Source organism: Ipomoea nil, unplaced genomic scaffold (genome assembly GCF_001879475.1).
Source record: "Ipomoea nil cultivar Tokyo-kokei standard unplaced genomic scaffold, Asagao_1.1 scaffold0804, whole genome shotgun sequence".
Taxonomy (NCBI): Eukaryota; Viridiplantae; Streptophyta; class Magnoliopsida; order Solanales; family Convolvulaceae; genus Ipomoea; species Ipomoea nil.
Window position 1 is genome coordinate 1,395,569 of NW_017617232.1, and position 15,309 is coordinate 1,410,877.

At 33.4% G+C, this 15,309-nt stretch overlaps 1 protein-coding gene across 2 annotated transcripts; it reads left to right on the forward strand.

Moving 5' to 3' along the window:
* The first annotated feature begins 4,655 nt into the window (after positions 1–4,655).
* On the forward strand, positions 4,656–9,470 carry LOC109177226. Of its 2 annotated transcripts, XM_019326541.1 has the most exons (4): positions 4,673–4,967; positions 4,998–5,208; positions 5,293–5,483; positions 9,043–9,470. In XM_019326541.1, exons 2-4 carry the CDS (start codon positions 5,101–5,103, stop codon positions 9,284–9,286), a joined length of 543 nt encoding a protein of 180 aa, XP_019182086.1. In that variant the 5' UTR covers positions 4,673–4,967; positions 4,998–5,100; the 3' UTR covers positions 9,287–9,470. The 2 variants fall into 2 exon arrangements, with proteins under 2 accessions (XP_019182085.1, XP_019182086.1); XM_019326540.1 differs by having other exon boundaries at positions 4,656–4,967; positions 4,998–5,483.
* The last annotated feature ends 5,839 nt before the right edge of the window (positions 9,471–15,309 follow it).

The window sequence follows — 15,309 nt, forward strand, 5'->3', positions numbered from 1 at the left end:
AACACCGACTTCAACAACAAAAATTTTACCAGAACTCATTATTTGGGTTTCAATTTATTAAAATCATGAATCAAAATAATTAGATCCTGAACCGTGAACCGCCGGTTCAAATCGGAACAACTACTAGATAACATTAACTTAAAATTAGAATTACAATATCTACAAATAGTGTAAGTTCGTTTTCACATTTATTATGATTCTTACATATAAGTATATATGATCGCGATTTGGTTTTGATTTTGAACCGCCAGTTCACGGTTCCGGATCCAGTTTGAACTTGGTTCAAACTTTCTTTTAAAATTTTATTTTTTATTTTTAAAATAGTATAAATTTAACAATTAATGTATTTTATTTTTTCAGTTCAGAACATGAACCAGCTGTTCCGTTTCGCGATTTTAATAATCTCTAAATATCGGGTTCCAGTTCTAAATTGTAATCGAAACCTTTCGGTTTGGTTGGTATAGTGTTTGTTCGGTTTGAACCAAATCGCTGTCATAATTTGTTGGAGAAAAAAAAAAATAAAATATTTATTTTAAGAGTAAATATGTCCATTTAAGATATTAGGGAGGAAAAACTGTCACTTAGAGGAAAAAATACTATGAATATACAACTCATGGAAAAAAAAAAAGTGCTATTTTCCCTTTTCTCTAATATATTCGTGAAGATAATTAGTATGAGGCAGATATATATATTTGTTTGTTTAGTCTCAAATAGTCTGCGATCAACTTTGGCATACTAAACATCACAATCATACACTATCCAGCGTGCATCGGCAGCCATAGAAGTTGAAACCAGCAGCCAATACAAAGAGCGGTTCATGCAAGCAATTTCCACGGTTTGTATCAAAACATAACATCGACAATCAACGTCGTATCAGTAATATAATCAAACTATAGCCAAGATTAATTAGCACTCATGATGATAATGAAGTACATTTAGTGGAAAGAATTATAATAATATTTTTTTTTAAACGTTGTTTACTTTATTTTTCCAACTACTGAGATGCGTTATTAGACCATTATAAGAATGGAATTGTGTGATAGCGATAAAGATTATGAATTAAAAGTATAATTGTTGTGAATTGATATGTTTCTTTACATGAATGATTGTATCCATTCTTACATGGGGTGTAATTGGTAATAACATTTTTTATGGGAAAATCAACATTTTGGTCCCTCAATTGTTTTTCAACTATCAATGTTGTCCTTAGTTTTCAATTTTAATGAATTTGATCATTGAATTGTTTAAAATTTCGTCAATTAAACCGTTTCAGGAACCAAAATATCTAGCGACATTTAATAACCGCCACTAAGATTTAAAGGAATAAATAAATAGATATATTTAGCGGCGGTTACAAAACCGTCACTAAAAGTAAAAGTAAAGTACCTCATTTTTTAGCGACGGTTATAAACCGCCGCTAAAAGCAAAAGTAAAGTACTTTATTTTTAGCGGCGGTTTTGTAACCGCCGCTAAAAGCAATGCTGGTCAACAATTTCCGCGGTTGTTAAAAATTGCCGTTAAATCCTTCATGACATACTATTTAGTTACAATTGGAGAACCGCTTGTAAATAATTTAGTGGCGGTTACAAACCGCCACGAAATAATAAAATAACCGCTGCTAAATGACCTTTTTGGTGTAGTGTATATATAACTATATACTAATCCAGATTTACATTTTCAAACAATGTGAGATCAAAATTCAAAACTCTCAAAATCCATTCGAACTTCTTTTTCTCAATTTCACGATTACATTTTAATTATTAAATTTTTATGGAATAAGGGTCAAATAGGCCACTGAACTGCACACCAAGTTGCAATTAGGCCATCAAACTCAAAAAAGTGCAATTGGGTCCCTGAATTACACAAATTCATGCCATTAGAGTTAATTACCGATTTGGTCCCTCGACTATGAGGATCTCACTAATTTGGTCATCGACTATCAAAATTCCTCAATTTGGTCACCGACTATGGCATTCTTACCCGATTTGGTCCTAAGTGTTATTTATCGGTCAAACTAACGGGCAATTTGGGGATTATTAAAAAGAATTATTATTACCTCATCATCTTCAATCCAAATTATTATTATCATCTCCAATTTCCAGCCAACATCATCATCATCAACGCCAAAATGTCATTTCTTCACTAGACTTCACCCTTCATTCTCAACATCAACTCAACACCATAGTCGATCACCTCTCAACTACACCGTCGGACACCACCACCATCCACAACTTCGGGGATGCCACCGGAACGTTTCGTCGTCGCTACACGCCAGTCAACGCTACCTCCAACTGCTACTGCTAGGTTAGCCGAGAGAGGGAATGAAGGTAGAATGTGGGAGCTGCTACTGCCGGAACTCCTCCAAGACTGCCGCCGCAACAGGAAGCGAGAGAGGGAGATCGTTGCTCGTCACTGACCTGTTCTGCTTCGCCGAAAAAGGACATCGCTAGAGTTGCTTTTGAGATGAGAGGGATAGGCGAGGGAGAGAGAGATAGAGGTCCATCGTCGTGCCTTGGAGCTGCCACTGGTCAACACTTCGCCCGATCTACAGTCTGCATCGTCGACGAGTGAGGAGTAAGGGTGAGAGGTCGCCGGAAAGGAGCTAGCTGAAACTAGAAGTCACCGTAGATCCGCACACGTCGGTGCTCTGCTCGCCCACTGATGTAGGATTATAGTTGTTGCTTGAAAGACAGATGATTTCTCAACTCATTGCTCAAATTTTTGACTGGAGTTGTGCAATTAGGGTTTCTTATTTGGAAATTCAACAATTAGAAGGTTTTGTTTGTCTGAAGTAAGGCAAAGCGCGGAATTAACTTAGACAGTCGAGAAAGGAAACAATGTGCAATTACAAAAATGTCCTCAAGTTTATTGCCTTAAACAAGCTGGTTTGACTTTAGGACCAAATCAGGTAAAAATGCCATAGTTTGGGATCAAATTGAGAAATTTTGATAGTTGATGACCAAAATGGCGAAATCCTCATAGTCGAGGGACCAAATTGATAATTCTCCATGCAATTAGGTCTAAAATAACCTGTTTACCTGATACTTTGCTGACGTGGAGATTGTGGATTTTAAAAATAATTTTAAACAAAAAATTAATTAAAAATAAAAAAAAATAAAAAAATAAAAAACTGCCAGAGACAAAATCATCTTCGGCGGTCCTTCGTCTCCCGGCCATGGAAATGAAGGTCTTCGTCTCCATGGCAGGAGACGAAGGATGGCCGGAGACGATTTCGTCTCTGGCCGTTCTTTTTTTTTTTTTTTCTTTTTTCTTTTTTTTAATTAGTTTTTTGTTTAAAATTATTTTTAAAATCCACAACCTACATGACAGGTAAACAGGTCATTTTAGACCTAATTGCATGAATTGGTGTAGTTCAGGGGACCTAATTACATCTTTTTTGAGTTCGATGATTTAATTGTAGTTTGGTGTGCAATTTAATGGCCTATTTGACCTTTATTCCAATTTTTATTTACTCATTAATCATTTTTCTCAACTTCAAGATAACAATACAATTATTAAATTCTTAATTACTCATTAATCCTTTTGGGTATGTAAGAGCATCCCCATTAGGAGAAGGACTAGTTTTTGAGGTATGTTGAGTGAGGTGGAAGAGAGGGGTGAGGTGAGAGAAAAAGTGAGATCCTTGTAGTAAAGTTTTTTGTCGAAAATGTGGGCTCCATCAGCATTTTGATCTGTGCAACTTCTGTGCGTTGCGCAGAAACAGTACGCCCAGCGGGCGCATTAAGCATTATTTTTTATTTTTTTTTTAGTTTTTGATTTTGTCTTTTTTTTTTCTTTTTTCCACCCTTCTCATTTTCTCTTTTCTGATCACACCTGCAAAAACTCTTCAAAAACCTACCACTATTGAGGATGTCTTTAGGGCATCCCCAATTGTGATTTTCGGTGTGATTTTTGAGGAAGCAAAGTTTATGTGGAGGAAAGAGGGAGAGGAGAGAGAATAAAATAGATCTCCCTGCAATGCATTGATTTTTATCATAATTGTGGGACCCACTAAAGAAAAACAAAAGTCTCGCATAGTTCGCGTGAAGTGAACCACAGCGCCCAGCCGGACACATGCACTTGCGGGCGCGTTAATGAAGCTTTTCTTTATTTATTTATTTTTTGTTTTTCATATTTGCTTTGCTTTTTTTTTTCTCTCCCCTCTCATCTTCTCTTACCTAGTCACACCAGCAAAAAAAACTTAATCATTATTCCATGGTCCACCCATTTGTGTGAACCATAAATAAAAAATACATTTTTAATATACTAAAAGTATATTATTTGAAAGTACATGATTTTTTTTTTTGTATATTAACAAATAATGTACATTCTGTACACAAATAATATACTTTTAATATATTAAATATGTATATTGTTTCATACACAATAATTTATCGAAAATAAACTTTTCAAAATCTACAATTATTGGGAATGCTCTAAAATAATTGGAATCTACTCTCACATTAATTCATTAATAGACGCACCTAAAAAATAATGTCTCAAAATAACAACTCATATACTAATTTATAACATTAATTATGATAATAGAATCCAACTCAAGCTTTTGATACTTGAACTAACCAAATCAAATTTGAGTGTGTAATCCTCCCGTCAAATCCGAGTAGTTTAAAAGAGAACTAACTAATAAAGTAATAATCCATTAACCTCCCTATGTTTTGTCCTTTTCCAAATCAAAACTTTATTCCTAACCGCAAACCCAAATCTTTATTCTTTGTGCGAGTAATTTTTTTTATTTTTTTTTTAAACCCACTTGTTTGAATCTACCAACTAAAATGAAGCAGTGAAAGAGTTGACCATTGATCTCAACTGACAAATACATGAATCCTAAAGACAAGAAGCTTCAATTTTCTAACACCCTTCTTAAGAATAATTCTTCTCCTTTTCCAAGCAATGAGAGATTTCTTTGCAGAAAAAGCTTCCCAATCCAAACCTCCCACCACAAGAAACCACAGAATTGAAGCCGCCGTTCTCCATAGCCAGATCCACCGCTAACCTCTGCTTTCTTCTTCTTCATGTCTTTCTGAAACCCTTCACCCAAATCTTTATATATATGTATATATATGTAAATTAATTAATGGTATGGAAAAACAGCACCGCTACATATTCCCTCTGATTGTGGCCGTAATCGTCGCCCTTGGCGTCGTCTCCTTCGCCCTCTGCATCGCCGCTGAATTCAAGAAGTCACAGGTAGTTTTTAATCTGGGGAGGCGAGATTTTGTATTCCGGCGAGATTGGCCGGTTCTTGATTTTCCGGCGTTGAAAATTTTGCAGAAGGAGGATCTCCGGCTAGACGGCGAGTTCTGTTACTTGCCACGGAGCGAGGCTTTCGGATTGGGAATTGCGGCTTTGGTCAGTTTTAGCGGCGCTCAGGTCGCCGGAAACTTGCTGGTCATCGGCCGGACGTTCGTGTTGGGCAAGCGGCGCAAGTCAAAGCTCGTAATCTTCTCCGTGGTGCTGTCATGGTAGGTCACCTGCTCCCTTCCTTTCCTAGTATGTGTTTCTAGATTGCAATACTTTAATTATTATATAATTTAGTATTTATCAACTATAGAGTTTTGTGGTTGTCATTTATATTTTTGATTGTGATGGTTTCACATTAAAAAATAGAAAAATGATAATTTTTGTGTTTTTTTTGAAATTAGACTATCTTATTCCCGTAAATCTCTCACTTTTAAGAATCCACCCTTCTTTCACCTTATTAATTTTGTAATTTTTCCACTATTTTTTACATCCTTAAATTTTCTTTCACTTTCAAAATAGTCTTACTTTCATATTATATTATTGTATTATAAATTATAAATATAATAATAAAATAATATAGAGTAATAAAATAAATATTTTTAAAAAATTATGGTGTAGCAACTTTTGTTGTCCTTTTAACAGTAAAAGCTGCCTTAGCAAATTTAATAGCCACATGAAAGTACAAACAAATTAAACAATGCTTTGTGTAATTTCTACATTATCTTATAAGCCCCCCATATTGTGGGTTGAGGACAGCCTTAGGAAAAATAACACTTTCATCCTAAATATAACAATCACCTATTTTTATTTCTCTATTATTTATGAATCAATTCTTTTCATCTTTAGTTTTGTCCTTAGGATGAAAATTGTAACTTTTTCACTTAAATTCTATTTCACTTTTAATGTAAAACATCTAATATGTCCTTATATGGATGAAGTGAACTTTAATAAAATTTTGATGAAGATATTTTGAATATTTTAGATTAAAAGTGAAATATTTTATTTACAAAACTGAAAATTGAAAGTGAAATATAATTAAAATTAAGAATGATAAATGATAATATTTGAATGAATTGTTTAGTGGCATTGAAGTAAATTACGAAGCCCACAAGATATAATTGACATGTGCTACTCTACTCCATTATGTTGAAGTCAATTAATACAAGTTTTAGGAATTTGACCTTTTTCTTATCAAGTTTTTTTTATCACTTATCGAAACTTTAGACATACAGATTGTCAGACATTTTTTATGGCAATTTTTTTTTTTTTTTAAAAACATTCAAAATCTTAAACTTATTCTGTATGACATATCTAAGGTATACATTATGATTTTTCATTTTTTATTATTTATCAATAAATTGATTCACTTTAGGTTTAGGTTTTACTCTAAGGTATGTTTGGAAACTAGGAAAATTAAATGAGTCAATTTTCAGAAAATATTTTTATTTTCAGTGTTTGATTGCATTCTGGAAAACTTTCTTAGAATCTTAGTGTGTTTGGTTCATTTTCTGAAAAATGAGTAAAATTATATAATTAAACATTTTAATTGTTTTATTTAGAATATAAAAATATTTATAATAATATTAGAAATAATGTTATTTATTAAAAAAAATAAAAAAAAAACTATGGTTTTTGACGGAAATCAGTAAATACTAGTTTTTGCTGGAAATCATGGTTGTGATTGTAGTCGGAAACGATTGTGGTCGGAAATTATTTTTTGGTCTGTGGAAAATGACTTCCGCCAAATTTTGGCGGAAGTCATTTTCCTCCAAAACAACCGTATTTTTCAAAGTCAACGGAAAATGATCATTGACTTGATTTTCCATGCACATCCAAACACAGAAACCCCAAAAAATGATTTTCTAAACACACTCTAAAATCACATAAAGAGTATAACATTTTTCACCCAATGAGTTTGATGTGCACATTTAGAGGAAAAAAAACATGGGAATGACCTTATTCATCAAGTGGGTAGAGCATGATTATCGCACTTGAATGTCACACGTTTGATCTTTACCATCATTTTTTTTAGTCGAATCCGTGTCACACAATTTTCTTAATACAATTTACCTCTCTTAACTTGCGGGTTTGCCCTCGTCACCGAAAATAATGGAAAAAACATATATACATATATTTCATTTTCCTTTCTTTAAAACAATATTTTTTAAAAAAATTAATAAACACAACAAATTTAATTAGAGTAAAGTAAAAAAAAAATTGGGTTACAAAATGCATTATTAAAAAACGAAACCCTTTTTCTATAAAAATAGTAGTTGACCATTTCAAAGGGAGTGCATGTATTGGCTCCTAAATAAACCAATGGTTTAAAAGTGGGTAGAAGTGAATTTGTACAACTTAATTATTATGATAGCTCAGTCGTATTTGTCACTTTGTCCTACAATTTATTTTCCAATATTTTTAGGAGCTTTCTTAATTTTTATTAAACTTATTCTTCTCTATAATTTAAACCTTTTTAATGACAAAGTTGAATTAAATCTAACATAGGCACGTGGACAGCTGTTGTGTGTTTGTGTGTCTCTCTCCGTATATGATTTACAATTTTTTATTACTAGGTAAGCATAATAATTCATGAAAGTTTTGGACACTTAATTAATAATTTACTTTAATTTATTAATGACAAGTGTCAAATCATTTAGGGGGTGTTTGGTTGGATGGAAAACTGTTTTCCTAAAAGTGAAGGAAAATGATGTTTTATGTTGTTTGGTTGGATGAAAAATATTTTCCATTGGAAAAAGTTTTCCTTGAGAATGAGGAAAACAAATTCCTAGCTTTTGTTAGGTATTTTGTTTTCCATGGAAAAGGTTTTCCATGGAAAACTAATATGACAATTTTACTCTCACCATTCTTTATTAATTACTCTTATTATTATTATATTATTATTGTTGTGTAGGGTTATATTTGTCATTATACACATTATTCCTTACCATTCCAAACTCAACCAAACAATGGAGTTCATATTCCCAGTAATTTCTTTTCCACCAACCAAACAATGAAATCTATTTTCTTGGAATTTATTTTCTATGAAATTTCAATTCCATTTCCCTTCAAATATTTTCCAGCGAACCAAACGAGCCGTAACAGAGTAATATTTAATGTCTAATGCAATTATGCATTTTCTCTTTTTAATAACAACTACAGAGTAATATTTAATAGTCACTTTTAAATATAACATTTGCCATGTTACATTTAATGTTGCAGAAACCTCTAGCGCTTGGCAAGCACTCAAGTAATCCGAGTATATCGTTTTCATTTTTCTCACTTAAAGCTAGAAGTTATTAGACTGTTATAATCCTTAAACTAGTTAACTGAATATGTTAGATGTTAGTTGAGTACATAACTGGAGAAATATAGAAAAGGAGTAGCCGAACGGCAACTCAGCCGAGTTAGGCGCCCGATTCGGCCGAGTGAGGCGCTCAACTCGGCTGAGTTGGCATTTATGGTGCGTTACCTAGTCGGTGTGATGGACTAAAAGTCGCCTAGGGCTGAAATTACCTCGGTCTAGGGGTGCCTAGTGCCTAATCGGCGCCTTGGCCGATTTTACAACACTAGTTACGTTTATGAGTTAAGAAAGAAATTATTTTCTAATATTGGTTAGTTGTCATGAATGGGTTGACTTGATTTCGAGTATGCGTAAAAAAGAAAAAAAGAATACATAATAATTAAATGTAACACAAATTTTATTGTCTTAAATTTGATTTTTATGACACCATTGTAAAAGTGTATCCAAATTAACTTGTTGTGTTGATGAATATATAATAGGGTGAGCTTTGGAGTTGCAGCTATTTTAATGGGTACAGGCACAAGCATGAACAAAAGTCAGCCCTTGGGTGAAGGGTGGTTAGATGGAGAGTGCTATATGGTGAAGAATGGAGTTTTTAGTGCCTCTGCAATTTTGATCATCATTAATGTGGCCTCTACTCTAGCTTCTGCCCTCATTAATACAACACAAAAGAGGCAGCTGGTTGAGCAAGCTACAAAGGTCCATGCTCATGGATCAAAGTAAAATAATACAACACACATATATACATACAATCTTGATGAGGAGGAATACAGCCCTGTCTTGGTACAAATATATATAGGTTTTACCATAATATACAATTCCCCCTCAAATTGTTTGAACAAGGGTTTATAGTGAAATGTTACCCAATATTTTGGCAATAATGAATTGAAAGATGTGTTTTCCCCCCCTCAAATTTAGAGCAAATATTGTCCGAATAGCATACCTAATGAGTCATTTTACTACTTGAAGACAATTATAACAAATGCCATTTAATTTCTATCCAATAATACTACAAAAATATTAATTTCTGAAAAATACAAGCACAAGAGACGAAAGGAATATGTTTGCCCACAAGCTCTGTAAGATCAGTTGGTTGGTGGGGTGAAGTTGGGGATGCTCTGTAAGATTAGTGGTAAGATCAGTTGGTTGGGGGGTTATAGGGGTGTAGTTGGGGATGCTATGTAAGATTAGTGGTAAGATCAGTTGGTTGGGGGGGTTATAGGGGTGATGGGGAAGGAATGACTAGGGATGGGGTTGGGGGGTTATAGGGCAGTTGGTTGGGGGGGTTATAGGGGTGATGGGGAAGGAATGACTAGGGATGGGGTTGGGGGGTTATAGGGGTGAAGTTGGGGAAGGAATGACTAGGGATGCTCTGTAAGATCAGTTGGTGAAGGAATGACTAGGGATGCTCTGTCGGGCTGGGGGGCTAGGGTTGCAGATTCAACCTTCCCTTACATGTAAGAGAGAACCTCTAAAGTATACAATTCAATCTTCCTCTAAATAGGTCTTGTATTAGTTATATATATACTAGTGCAAACCCTCTTCCCTTTCCAATATGGGACAAAAAACTTATTCAAAGCTTTTCCGCCTTTATTTTCAAACTCAAATGGGTCTTTTGAAAATCAATTTCACATTAACTCATTATCCGTTTTGAGCGTACAATATATCGATTTCTTCATCTCATTATGAAGAACCCGAATCCATTTTTACGCGGTTCAAATGAAAAATGAATATTACAAATATTTGTACCACAAAATAATCACTTAAAATGTCATTTTATCCTAATTTTTTTCCAACACTACATGCATTAGGTGTGGTGTAATAGGGCTAAGATGCTTCGTGGGCTAAAAAATTACACAACACTTTAAAATGCATCAAATGTATTATATTGTTACTAGAGCCAAACTTATTAATTAATACCACGCAGCTAAGCAAAAACCCTTTTCATGTAGGCCTAAAAAATCAACAGTAATAACAAACACATGCGAAAGAAGCCATACAAAAATAGAGGAGCCCAACGACCTAGCCATTTTTGACATATAGCTAGCCATTAATGGACTTGACGCGCCTTTATCGGCTGCTATTTTGAGCTAGGCTAAGGTTCCACATCACTGCTAGCACTTGCATTAAAGTTACACCTAGGAAAGAGAAAGAGTGCAAGAAAAAAGGAGAAAAAAAAAAGAAGAAGAAAAAACATATAAATCTGACACCTAAATATGAAAAGTAAAAAAACAAAAAAAACAAAAAAAATTCACAGTGAAACAAAAACGCACCCAGTAGGTGAATGCTATGCACGCGTCTACTGGCTGCACTCTACGTGCAACAATTCAGCTGCTTTCCTCTTTTCTCTTAAATGGAAGGACCTACAAAAATGCAACATTTGCAGGAAAAAAAAAAAAAAAAGACCTTGTAAAAATTCATCTTCACATCAATAAAAAACCACCATTTGAATTTCTGTTCTGAAAAAAAAGGTCGAAAAATCACACTTGTGGATGGTCTAAGGCTACGAATAAGAGCATAGGTTCCATTTTTACCAAATGGACAATTGTAAGTAGATTTGATACACTTTTAATTTACTGACTGTTGTTAGAGCGGTCCTAATAAGTCATTTTACATGTAATTAATTAATTGTAAATAACTAATTTATCAAATACCTCTTTATTAATCACTAATATTACTAGGTGATAAAAACATCAAACACAACCAGTTAGCGACTAACATAATCAGCTATAGCTAATTGCCAAACATTTTCATAGTTACAATAATACATGTTGAAAGATCCACTAATGGACCAGTGAGTGATGCCATCCTTGAGAATATTTACCAAACCGGACGAAGTCAACTGGATCGGAATAACTTTTTGATTGTTAGTTTCGTCACTTTGTACAATTATACGTGTTAGGAATAAATTATAATTAGATTTGGATGAGTCAAAAATGTAATTTAGGTTGAAAATTTTAGACCTCTATTTGTTTTATATTTTGTGTAATTTTTGTTTTGTACTAGAGCCAAAGAAAATCAGTAGTCCAAGAATTTTAATTGAGGAGAAATACGCAAGCCAAGGTAACCATGAAGAAAATTAGGGACGAGCAAAGGAATTAAATAAAAAGGCTGAGCCACTGTTGCTGCAAGAAAGAGGATGAGCTAAGGTTTTTAAGAGTGAGCTACAATTTTTAACGAGGAGTTCAAATCTCATGAAAGACAAATTAAATCAAATTGAGCCAAGGATTTAGTTGAGCTACGGTCTCAAATTTAAATTAAGAATTATTTGATGTGAAGTTCGAATCCATGAGATTACAAATTGAATCCAATAAACCACGGTTTGAGTAAATGAGCTGAGGTTGTAGATTAGGAGTTTCAATTTGAAGAAGACAAAATTGAATAGCCAAGAAATTCAAGATGATTTTTTGAAGCAGCCAAGGTCTATCACCAACATTAAATTAAATCTCAAACAAACTCCGGAGATTACTTGCAAGATCAGGAAAAATCTTACAAAGTCAAAAAGATTATCTTGACATATGAGAAAGTTGCAGTATTAAAAATTCAACATATCTAATCACTATTGCAATCAGATCAAGTTCAAATTTGAATTTGAAATTATTTATTTCCAATGGACAATTTCAAAACTACAACTATAACAGGAGATGAAGATTTGAAGGAAGATACAAGTCTTACAAGAGCATTGCACGAAACAACAAGAGCACACACACACACACACACACACAAACAGAGAAGAGAGAGGTGAATACACAACAAGAGAAAATAGAGTAGAATATTCAATGTGCGTATTCTAAGCTCAAAAGAAAAAGAATCACGTTGATTATTTTTAAAACTCTGGCACTCAACAACAACACCATCTTTCAAGGAAGTTGATAGCAGTAAGGGACTTGGTGATAGATCATTGGCAAGCTCGAATCAGGCAGTGAAGGATAGGAAGATAGTGCGACTGTTTTCTATCTCAAAATTGTCAAGCAGTGAAGGATAGAGCATCATTGTAGTTTGACCACTATCTCAAGGATTGTCAGATATAATAGAAGTAGGGTGCTTTTGTCCGCACTTTGTATTGAAAAAAATACTTAGTGAAATTCCTCATTGGAGTGGAAGGAGAAGAGTGGACGTAGGTTGGGTTTGCCGAACCACTTAAAAATTCTCTTTTGCATTTTACTTTTACTGCTATTATGATTACTTGTAACTAACCCATAACTATTATTCACATTTGACACGAGCACACAATTTACAAAATGGTACAACCACATATTTTAAGCAAGCTTGAGACTTCCGCTGCAAGGAAATTTATTTCCTTAACTTTGTTCTAGCTCACTTAGAGCTACGATAGAAAAAATTGAAAAAGTCTATTCAACCCCCATTCTAGATTTTTTTAGCTTGCTCAGCACCAACAACTTGTCACGATGGAAAAGCTAGTTCCGCGCGCGAATGATAATATAAAATTTATGTTAAATTATTAGTTGAGTTAATGACTAAATTAGAAAATAGCACCATAGTTGAGAATTATATTTAGTGTTTCAAGTCGAAAATCATTACATATTTACATGGTGTTTGGTTGGCATGAATTTGAATTCTTTTGCAATGAAATTTAGAAATCTAACAACATTTTTGTTGGAGGGAATTGCAATTATATTCTATGGAATTCAGTAGTGGAAGGGAAAGAAAAAAAAAAAAGAAAGAAAAATTTGACACATTTACCCTTTGATTATTATTATTATTATTATTATTATTATTATTATTATTATTATTATTATTATTATTATTATTATTATTATTATTATTATTATTATTATTATTATTATTATTATTATTATTATTATTATTGTTACACAATGATATTTTAATTTTATATCACTTCTTCACTTCTCATTCCTAATAATTATATTCTTACATACCAAACAATATAATTTTTTTTTTGATGGCTGGATCAGGATCTTAATATCCTCTCTACTCAGTCTTCATTGCTGGAATATATGAACATAGGGATTAAAGCCTTAAAAGGACTGAAATAAAATTATGTAAATGATACAGCAAGAAATCAAACGGAGACTAGTGGACTTCTATACCAGTACTGAGAATTTCAGTCATGGTGTGAGCAAAAATCAAGCTCACTTTCTGCATTCAAAAGATCAGTAATATAGTGAACCAATTACAAAGTAAAAGTGAAGAACATTCACAAGATTAAACTCACCGCTGAAGTAAACATTATGGTTCTTGAAAGCTATATTCAATCTAATAGAGTAAATGTTTGATCAAAGAATTGCTTACCACAAGGATATTAAGACAACTCTGAATCTTCTTCACACCCTTCTCACCCTCTTACCAGTGACCAAAAAACCTGCCTTGCATCATTAGGCCATCAGGTTAACTTGAAAATCCACAGCATCCAGGTCATAGCACATACATTGTGTTTTCTTCTCTCCCTTTAATGTAAACTAACTAAATGTGTAAATAAGGAGCAGCAACCAATAGAAGTCCACCAAAGGGAAATCTTAAACAACCGAGTATCGTCCTGGCTGGGCTGAACCCGGAAGTGAGGTTGCTTGCATTGCTATGTCCTCCAAAACACGTTTTAGCTCAGCTTTTGCCCAAACAATGTAATTTAAATTCTTATTTTATTCCACTTTATTCTTTTCTCACGGAATTACAATTCATTTCCATCCTAATTACCTCATCCCATCCAAACGTCTAAACGGAAAATACTACATGGACTCCCACTTCTTACTTCTAGCTTCTACGTCCTCTCACAAATCATTGACTTCATACACTTTCTTTAGAGAAAATTTCAATTTTGGTCATATGATTATAGGGGCTTTGTTAATTTCAGCACATGACTTTCAAAAGTGTCAATTTAGTACTTTGACTATGCAATTTTGGTCACTCCGGTCAAATTGCCGGCTAAATTTCGCCAGAAAATTTAACAGTAAAAATAATGAGGGTATTTTAGTCATTTCACATCTCTTTCCTTCTTCTCCGGCGAATCCGAGGATGAGGTGCGCTGTGATGCTTTCAACATTATCCAAAAAGAGAAGTATTTATTCAAAATTAATTTTAGCATAATGTTGATATAGAGAAGTTTTATAATAAATAGGCACCAGCATCAGTTTTAGCATTTCGCTTTCTTCTTCGAGCTGGACGAGCACAAAGAGAAGTGCAATTCGAAGATTTTTAGGTCCGCCGATATCTCAAACTCCCCTTACACAAATGGTAAGATGTTTTCAACCAGAATTTTGGTCATCTGAACCCTAATAAATCGCCGGCGACAGCTTGAAGGAATGAGTTTAAGTATGCTTTGGAAGGTGTGCTGCTGCGACGGATTTGCCGGAGAAGAAGGAAGATATGTGAATTGACTAAAATATCATCATTATTTTAACTGTTAAAATTTTTCGGCGAAATTTGGCCGGCAATTTGACCGAAGTGACCAAAATTGATAAAAATTGCATAGCCAAGGTACTAAATTGACACTTTTGAAAGTCAGGTGCTGAAATTAACAAAGCTCATATAGTCATATGACCAAAATTGAAATTTTCTCCTTTCTTTAGGACCACATGATGAAAATATCTTATTCTTGGTTGTTATTTAATAAAAGTGAATGATTAAAATATGTATATACATATAGTAGAACTCTATTTCAAAATGTTTGGAATATCTTTTCAAATTCTACGTTTCATATATTAGACTATTTAAATATTTTAGAAAGTATATTTGAACAAATATTACAATATAATAGAGTAAGTAGC

What these genes read in the sequence shown, in the direction of transcription:
- LOC109177226 (XM_019326540.1), top strand. Translation starts at nt 5,101, where the DNA reads ATGGAAAAACAGCACCGCTACATATTCCCTCTGATTGTGGCCGTAATC. An exon ending in TTCTCCGTGGTGCTGTCATG is followed by an intron (nt 5,484 to 9,042) that starts GTAGGTCACCTG and finishes AATATATAATAG; the next exon opens with GGTGAGCTTTGGAGTTGCAG.